The sequence below is a fragment of the Pyrus communis genome, chromosome 3 (genome assembly GCF_041283825.1).
Source record: "Pyrus communis isolate YQ-2024b chromosome 3, ASM4128382v1, whole genome shotgun sequence".
NCBI classification, from domain to species: Eukaryota; Viridiplantae; Streptophyta; class Magnoliopsida; order Rosales; family Rosaceae; genus Pyrus; species Pyrus communis.
This window is the reverse complement of record NC_142567.1, coordinates 10,456,864-10,466,054: the sequence shown is the minus strand read 5'-3', so window position 1 is coordinate 10,466,054 and position 9,191 is coordinate 10,456,864. Positions and strand designations below refer to the sequence as shown.

The 9,191-nt window shown below is 36.1% G+C and overlaps 1 protein-coding gene across 1 annotated transcript; it reads left to right on the top strand.

The window, feature by feature from the left end:
• Positions 1-683: 683 nt before the first annotated feature.
• On the top strand, positions 684-8,175 carry LOC137716063 (ABC transporter G family member 15). Its single transcript, XM_068455456.2, has 9 exons — positions 684-1,367; positions 4,086-4,165; positions 4,834-5,295; positions 5,923-6,039; positions 6,159-6,290; positions 6,361-6,645; positions 6,762-7,034; positions 7,130-7,237; positions 7,524-8,175. Exons 1-9 carry the CDS (start codon positions 1,070-1,072, stop codon positions 7,878-7,880), a joined length of 2,112 nt encoding a protein of 703 aa, XP_068311557.2. The 5' UTR covers positions 684-1,069; the 3' UTR covers positions 7,881-8,175.
• Positions 8,176-9,191: the final 1,016 nt, after the last annotated feature.

Sequence of the window (9,191 nt, the reverse complement as noted above, 5' to 3'; positions counted from 1 at the left end):
CGTACAGGTCACGTTAGGTGACTCCCGGCTGCCAGTTTATATGTGATTGATGTGAATTACGCTTGAGCATTTACATTTGATTATGAGATTCTGTTGTGTCATATTCTGGAGCATGAATGGCATATTATGGAGCATAAATGGCATATGTGAAGCATGATTGACGTACCTATACATACGTATATATGTTCATTTTCTGGGAAGTATACAGGTTTTACGGCGAGGGGTTAGAATGTATTTTGTTAAAGAGTTTTCAAAGAGCTTTGTTTTTGCCCACTCACGCTTTTGTTTTTGCGCCCCTCCAGGTTCTAGTGGTCTAGCAAGTTCGGTGGTTTATCCCAGAGGGCGTCCCGGCATTTCTGACAGACACTCACCATTGTAGGGTCACCTTCGGGTGTACATACATCGTATCTTTTCCTTTTGGACTGTTGTAGACTTGCTCTGAATTGTGTCTCACATACACTAGTACTTTGTATGCTATTAGGTTTTTAATTATTCGTACTTTCATATTACCTTCTTATTAGCTTCCGCACGCGCACATGGTTACGTCACCTTCGGGTGACGGCCAGCACGCCCTGATCTCGGTCGGGGTGTGTCAGCTAGCCTAGAGACTGGAGTTCCAAAAAGTCCATATGCCAACAACAACCTTATTCAAAAACGCCCCATTGCAATTTTCTGTCACTTTTATCGACCTCTATTCTGATCCATGAAAGTATTAATGGTTGTTTGGTGAGCACACTTACTGCATGCTAACTTCCCGTAGTAACTCACTCACCAAAACCAAAAAGCAGCTGTCGATCCACCAAATTAAACTTCAAAACCCTAGCCAGGGCCACCTTTTTTCCTTCCTTTGTATTTCCTCTCTGCACTCCGTTTTCTGCTGTAAATTTGAATTGGACAAATATATACACACATATTTACTCCCATATGGAATAGCTAGGGACAACTTTCTCTGATATCCAGCAACCGCTTATTAATTATTTGTTTATATAACTGTATGTATTTGCCACCCTTTCTCAGCTGTTCCTATCAACACAATACTTGTAAGTTGTAGCTGGATATTTTGCTGGCTATGGAGGAGATAGAGGAGCAAAAGGGTGGTACCACTTCTGGTGGTGTAGATTCAGAGAGGAGTTTGCCAACTTCTGGTGGAAGAGAAGGAGAAGATGTTCGTCGGCGGTGGCAGCCTCAGGCGGTTGTTGGGATGCATTTAGTGTGGGAAGATCTGAGTGTTGTGCTTCCGAAGTTTGGGAATGGCCATACAAGAAGACTGCTTGATGGGCTGAGTGGGTTTGCTGAGCCAGGTCGGATCATGGCTATCATGGGTCCTTCTGGCTCTGGCAAATCAACCCTTCTCGATTCTTTAGCAGGTTTGTCTCTCTCAAATACACACACACACACACACACAGGGTGCTTTAGATTTAGCCTCTTACAACTGTTGAACTCTAGACATAAACCCACCTATATTAAAACATCTAAATAAAACCCAAATTTTGAATTTGATGTTATGTAAGATAAAAGATGTCCATACATTTAAATTTATTTACAACACCATGCCACCAACATTAATATGGCTATTACGGTTTTTTTGTAGACTTTTAATTTATTGTCTTTTGTTTGTCAACAACATTCAATTAATTCAAGTTTTTTTTGCTTTTAATTTAAAAAAACAAAAAAAAAAAGAAGTTCTTTTCTTCTTTTATGTGAAATCGCCTAATCCAAATCTAATTAGTTCAATATACATTCTATTGAAAAAGTAGATACATTAACTTGTGAAAATAAAAAAAATAAAAAAAAGGTAAAAATAAACTTGTAGATACATTGTTTCTTGTAAAAACTAAACAATAGTTACATTATTTTCATAAAAAAATAATAAACAATGTGTAATTTTTTTTTTTTAAATTACACAATAGGTACACAATTTTTGTAAAAATTAAATAATAGGTACTTTATTTTTGGAAAAAAAAAAAAAAAAAAAAACTAGTAGAAACATTGTTTCTTTTAAAAATTAAACAATGAATTTATAAGGTAAATTAGTTTTTATGTATTTTGCATGTATGGGTTTGTTATTATGTAGGTAAATTATTTTTCATGTATTTTACATATACTAGTTATATTATTTTTCTTTTTTTAAGCAATCTAATATTTTAAAATTTTAATAGTAGATGCACTATTTGAATCAAATGATTTTTTTTTTTTTTTGCAGGTAAATTATTTTGCATGAATTTTGCATATATCAAGCATTTATATATATATATATATATATGTGTGTGTGTGTGTGTGTGTGTGAAATAATTTACCTACATTAATCTGTAACATATAATTTTATTGAATTAATTAAGCAATAAAGCTTGTATAATAACATATATTAGACATGTTTTATGTTATTATATATTAGGCAATGAATTTGTAACATTTTTTTTTTTTTTTTTTTTGTAAAATCATTAATTCTCTCTTACCATCTATCCGCATGGCATTAATTATGTACATCAAACATTCAAATAGGGTTTATAAAAATAAAAAATTCAAATAGGGGTATTTTAGGCATCCGAAATTTTTTAATGTGTGAAGTCAAACATAATTAATGAATTTGCTGATGTGGAATCTAGTTAATGGGTTTTATTCAAGAAAAAAACATATGTCGGGTTTTAGGTAGAGAAAATTAAGTTTTAGGGGCTAAAGTTATATTTTCAGTAAGTTGTTTTAATCCAACAAAAAAAAAAAAAGTTTCCACACTTTGGAATGTGAATTGATTAAAGCAAAAGTGCACTTTTTTATTTTTATTTTTTATAGATGAAACAATAGTAATTTTATTTTATTCGATCAAAGATTATTACAATCTTTAAGCAGAGCATCACAGATTAAATTTGATGATCACTCGAACCAATGAGAATTCAAATCATGAAAAAAGCCATTTCTAGTTAGTCTATGATCAAAATAATAAGTACATGCAGATATGTTTTGTGTATGTGTGTAAGGTTTAAATTCACAATTATTTATTATAATTAAGATTTACAAAAAAATTAATCCTAAGATGAACACACATGCATATGCACACATGCTTGCTTTGTCTTCTTTCTGTGTCTTGTTTTTTTTTTTTTTTTTTTTTCTCTTCACTATAGTGTGAACTACATATGCACCAATTTTTTAATCTAAAAAAAATTTGACTTTTATTTGATTTTAAATTTTAAATGAATGTCGATGCTAGTTATAAATCTTGAAAAATATTAGGGAGATCACATTGATGTACCATCTGATGTGGCAAGTGATATGTACATATCACGTCAGTTAATGAGTCTATCTGATTAGATGTTAATTTTATGTATAACTTGTCACATGATCATGATACACCCATGTGATAGAAACATGTGATCTTTTGCATGTACATTCGTAAGATAAGCTATACATTCCTGAAATAGATAGAGAGAGTTACAGAATGGCTAAATTTTGAGGAGGTTGGTCGGTTGGATAATTATTGATCTGCATTTAACATGGGATTGGCATTTCAAAACTAAGCACACTACGTACCATTAATTCTCTGCTTGACTTAATTAACTGAATACTTTGCCTGTCTCTTGCATTAACTGACGAAAGAAGTTGAAGTTTTACCCGTAAACTAATTAGTAACAAGATGAACAATCAAACTTTTTATACATTCTTAAATATTAAAAGCAATCTAGGCCGACACATATATGACTGTAGGATTTGTCCAAAAATGATTAAAACTGTTAAATCAAATCGTCTTAAGAAAATTTGCTTCACATCTCCACATTAATACTCTTTGAAGAATGAAGAGAGAAAGAGAGAGGTGATCAGTTTGACTCAAATGATATGTTGAATTATGTTAGCATATTGCTCATGCCTTAATTGTGAGCCGTTAATGTATTGTGAGATTTATAAGAATTAACGGTTTAAGTTCACTAAAACACATGAAGGACTGACGCTAGCAATCAACTTTCATGTTTGAGATATGTATAGTAGGAAGATGCAATGTTCAAAATTGATGCTAGCAATCCTTTTCATTGTCAAATAATTATTGATATCCCAAAAATGCCTCAACTACTCTCTTTAATTTTGCTGTTTTGCAGGTAGACTTTCACAAAATCTTGTCATGACTGGAAATGTTCTTGTGAATGGGAATAAGATGAGACTAGACTATGGTGCTGCTGTAAGTACACATAATTTCATATTCTTCCTGACAAAACTACCCCCATTCCCCCTGTGCCTGTGGACTGGTACATGTTTCTTTTATTAAAAGTTAGGCTTAATTGGATTTAATAAAATAGTGAGAAGACCTTGTAGTAAAAAAAAGAAAAAAAAAAAAAGGATTTAAACTCATGTGATGAAGTCTGTTAGGATTTAGACCCAAAATTAAAAGTTTTATAAACTCTATGTTAGTTGTGAGCACGTGAGGCTCAACCTCACATGCAAATCTCATATGCTAACAATTAACAAATAGTTTCATTCTAGCCTCATATATGCTAACAATTAATAGAGAGTTGACAGAACTTTTAATTTTGGCCTTAAATCCTAACAGACTTCACCACTTAGATTTAATTCGTAATTTTTTCACCACATGAATTTAAATCATAATTTTATTCACCACATGGGTTATCTTCTGAGTAGCCTATTACTTGGGAATTAATAATCCAATTAGGCCTACAAATTGTAGAGACAAATCCTGTGATTCCATAGCAGCCACAAATTTTATGTAATAATGACTTTGGTCAATGGCGTGTACCAACTTGTTGGGTTTAACGGGTTTGGATCACGAATTGTTGTTGCAACGGGTCATCTGAAATCAACCCTCCAATGTAATTAACATCAAAATTTCAGGCATATGTGACCCAAGAGAATACACTGTTGGGAACCCTGACAGTAAAAGAAACCATAACATATTCAGCACACTTGAGGCTTCCAACTACATTGACCAAAGAAGAAGTCAACGGCATTGTAGAAGGTACAATTACAGAAATGGGTCTGCAAGATTGTGCTGACAGGCTCATTGGAAACTGGCACTTGAGGGGCATAAGTGGGGGAGAAAAAAAGAGGTTGAGCGTTGCACTTGAAATTCTCACAAAGCCAAAGCTGCTGTTTCTGGACGAACCTACAAGTGGCCTCGACAGTGCCTCGGCTTTCTTTGTCGTTCATACTCTGAGATATATTGCTCTTGAGGGCAGAACCGTCATTTCATCTATTCATCAGCCCAGCAGTGAAGTCTTTGCCCTCTTTGATGATCTTGTTCTGCTGTCTAGCGGTCAAACTGTTTATTCTGGACAGGCAAATATGGCTCTGGAGGTACTACTACCGGAAGAAAATAAATGGTTTTTTTTTTTTTTCTTCTTGTTAAGTTCTAAGGAAGAAAGGCGCTTTCAATTAACTAAGAGCTCATTTCGAAGTGTGTGTAAGGGACTTTAAAGAAAGTGTTTTCGGATTCCAAAAGCACTTAACGTGCTTTCTACAATAAGCACTCGTTATGTGTTTCTTGTAGAAAGTACTTCATGCGTTTTGTCAGGATTCACTTGCATTTTAACTAAAGATTGGTTTCAAAAACATTTTCACAAAAAACGTTTTTAGTAATTTTAAAAGCAGTTTCAAATGATCCTAAAACCGTTACTGACCACTTTCGGCAGAAAAAATTGAAGGTCAAGGTTTAAAAATCCTTCCAAGTTTTTGACCCGGAAGGGCTTAAATTTTATTAAAATTTCAACATACCTCTAATAAAAGCACTTTCAATAAACACGCTTATGATCATAAGTGCTTTCTACAAGAGCCTTTCAAAACGGGCTTTCATGGTTTGTAGCATGGAACCATGTATTCCGAAGTTTTGAGAAAGTTCCAAGATAGTTTTGCCATGAGCATGAATTTTACAGTGTGCATGATCTCAGATTCCTAATGTTACTTCATTTCTTTTGAATTTGACAGTTCTTTTCCAGAGCTGGAGTTCCATGTCCGATTCGAAGAAACCCTTCCGATCACTTTCTTCGTTGCATTAATTCGGACTTCGACAGAGTCACCATGAACGAATCTCACCGAATACGTGTATGTACATTGTATACGTATATGTAAACTTTCCTATCAAACTAATTCTGCTCATTTCGGCTTTGAATTATGAAGGGAAAAAATACTTTGCTGTCTAACATTTTTCAAATGCAAAGCAGGACGTCCCAAAATCATCAGATCCTTTGCTGAACTTAGCAACAGCAGAGATAAAAGCTATGCTTGTCGAGAAGTACAAGAGTTCCGAGTATGCGTCGAGGACAAGAGCTAGGATTCGACAAATTTCATCGATGGTAAGGATGCAAGGAAATCTATGTTACTAATTTTACATGACAGTTTGTTAATAAGAAACTTGTTTTACAGGAAGGACTGACGGTAGAAAAATGGAGTGGGAGCCAAGCAACCTGGTGGAAGCAACTAACAATATTAACACGGAGATCTTTCCTGAACATGTTAAGGGACTTGGGGTATTACTGGGTAAGAATCATCATTTACGTGCTGTTATCTCTGTGTGTCGGTACGATATTCTTCAATCTTGGGACAAATCTGAATTCAATATTGGCAAGAGGAGCTTGTGCTGGATTTATTTCTGGTTTCATGACTTTCCTGTCCATCGGAGGCTTCCCATCCTTCCTTGAAGAAATGAAGGTAAAAAGTAAATTAGTTTCTGTGAGCAGGAAAGTATTCAATTGTGTAATCAGAATGTAGATCAATTCAATACTCGGATTTAAACCTTCGATCTTCTGTTTCTGTTCGATAAACAGGTTTTTCATAAAGAAAGGCTCAACGGGCATTATGGTGTTGCTGTGTTTATTCTGTCCAATTTCCTCTCTTCTTTCCCGTTCTTGGCTGTCATGTCGATTTCAACTGCGAGTATAACATACTACATGGTGGAATTCCATTCTCAGTTTCCTCGTTTTGTATTCATGTGCCTCGATCTTATCGGCGCCATCGCAGCAGTAGAGAGCTCCATGATGATTATAGCATCTCTTGTTCCTAACTACTTGATGGGAGTGATAATTGGAGCAGGATACTTGGTAAGTACAACTGCATATCATTCTTGCAAAGCTTAATTGTATTTATGTAAGTGCACATAAAGTTCTATTTATCACTAGTTACCGTGTTTGTCTAGGGAATCATGATGATGACTGCCGGATTCTTCCGCTTGCCGCCTGACATTCCCAGACCGGTTTGGCGATATCCTGTTTCATACCTAAATTATGGTGCATGGGCATTACAGGTACCAAACAAGAACATATTTTAGTTTTGAACTAGCGAAAGTTTACCATTCTTTCCAAAGCTTTGGGTGAACATATCCTTACTAAACCGAAGGACTTTTCTTCCTTACAACCGGTTATACCTAAGAATTACTCCAAAGATACCGAAGGCCCTGCTCATCCTAAATTTTGCCTTTGTTGGGAAGTTTTTCATACAATTCTGCATTTATCAGCCAAAAAAAGGACCTATGAGGAACAGATTATAAATTTTACAATTTGAACTTACCACTGTTATACCGGTATATGCAGGGAGAATATAAGAACGCACTGGTTGGCCGTGAATTTGATCCTATTGTACCAAATGGCCCGAAGCTGAAAGGCGAGTATATCCTCACAAACATTGCCGGCTTTAAACTGGATCACTCAAAGTGGTGGGACTTGGCTGCTGTTGTAGCCCTTCTTGTGTCTTTTAGAATCATCTTCTTCATCATCCTTAAGTTCAAAGAGAGAGCTTCGCCTTACTTCCAAACATATTATGCCAAGCATACTCTAAAGCATCTCAAGAAGCGGCCTTCATTCAGGAAGGAGATACCATTCCCTTCCAAGAGGCACCAACCTCTCCATCCCCTGGCTTTTCAAGAGGGTCTCAACTCTCCACTGCACTAGAACCAGCAACAGAAACGCCATCCGCGGTTTTTCATTTAGTAGCACTTGCAGGATAGCAACACCTTGCCTCAACCTTGTAGCTCATTTTATATTCAGTCTGCAGAATTATTACTGATAAGAATTTTGCATGTGAGAGAGAGAGAGAGAGAGAGAGAGAGAGAGAGAGAGAGCAAAATAAGAGCAGTAGCAATTTTCTGAGCAGAATCTCAATAGAAGATATGTGTGGCACGAGCAAAAGCATAATAATTGTTTTAGTTTTAATAAAATTTACTCACGTGACTTAGGACTTACAAAATACAAAGTTCCATGGGACAGGTTCACCGTGACTGGGGCAATCCAGTCACTAATACGAGATCATGTGTAAGGTTGGGATGCCACGGTGCCAGTGAGCCCGTTTCAACTCTTTATTCTTTTGCATGGTGCAAAAATGGAAAACAGAGTTGGAGGCCGTGTAGTGTAAGATTGTAACAGTAGAGCGTGATGGGGCGTGGTAATAAAAAACATGGGGCTCGCGGATTACGCGCATCTTCCACAATTGTCTCAGCACATAGAACATGTGTGTACAAGAGGCTAAAGGCAAACTCCACACTCAGGCCAACAGAAAGCAGCTTGTTTCCTGTAACTCCAAAAAATCAGGTTGGGGCCTAAGAAAACACAGAAACCAGAGGCAGAACCTCGACATGTCTCGGCATGTAACCAAGTCAGCGTCAAAGAATGCATAGTAAGCAGATCCTCTCTAAAGCAGAAAGCTGAATCCTTGCACACAAAGGAGCAGTACTTACTACTACATATTTTCATCACTCTGCCACAGAACTTTGACGAAGATCAACGGTTTACCGAGTATGGAATAGATGAAGACTAGGCTCAACGAAGACAACTCAAAGGCAGGACCGGAAATTTGAAAGGGTACAAGGAGTAGAGATTAATAAAGTAGAGAGCTGAGCGATATGCACTCAGAATAATATCGCCTGCAAACAGCAACAATACTGTTGTTTGATGGAAAACTATAGAAGTGATGAAACCACGCTCGGGGAGCCTTTGCGAGTTGGACATTATAAACGTCGTTGTTGACTCATCTGAGGTAATAGAACTCAGGATGTAGAATCAATTAAACTAATTACAACCAAGCTAGTTTCCTGTTGATCAATCAATCGTACGCAAAAGCAGCACAAACGGGAAACAGAAACATCTACTTACCTTGTTATGTTTTCCTTCCTCCAAGTTCTTCTTTCGAAAACCAAGTCAAAAATTTGCGGATCAACCGTGTTCTTTTCCTAATCTATAATTACAAGCAATCAGTTCTAACTCTTG

Coding starts and splice junctions, on each gene's coding strand:
- LOC137716063 (XM_068455456.2), top strand. CDS start 1,070: ATGGAGGAGATAGAGGAGCAAAAGGGTGGTACCACTTCTGGTGGTGTA. Junction 4,166..4,833: donor GACTAGACTATGGTGCTGCT/GTAAGTACACAT, acceptor TCAAAATTTCAG/GCATATGTGACCCAAGAGAA. Junction 6,646..6,761: donor CCTTCCTTGAAGAAATGAAG/GTAAAAAGTAAA, acceptor TTCGATAAACAG/GTTTTTCATAAAGAAAGGCT.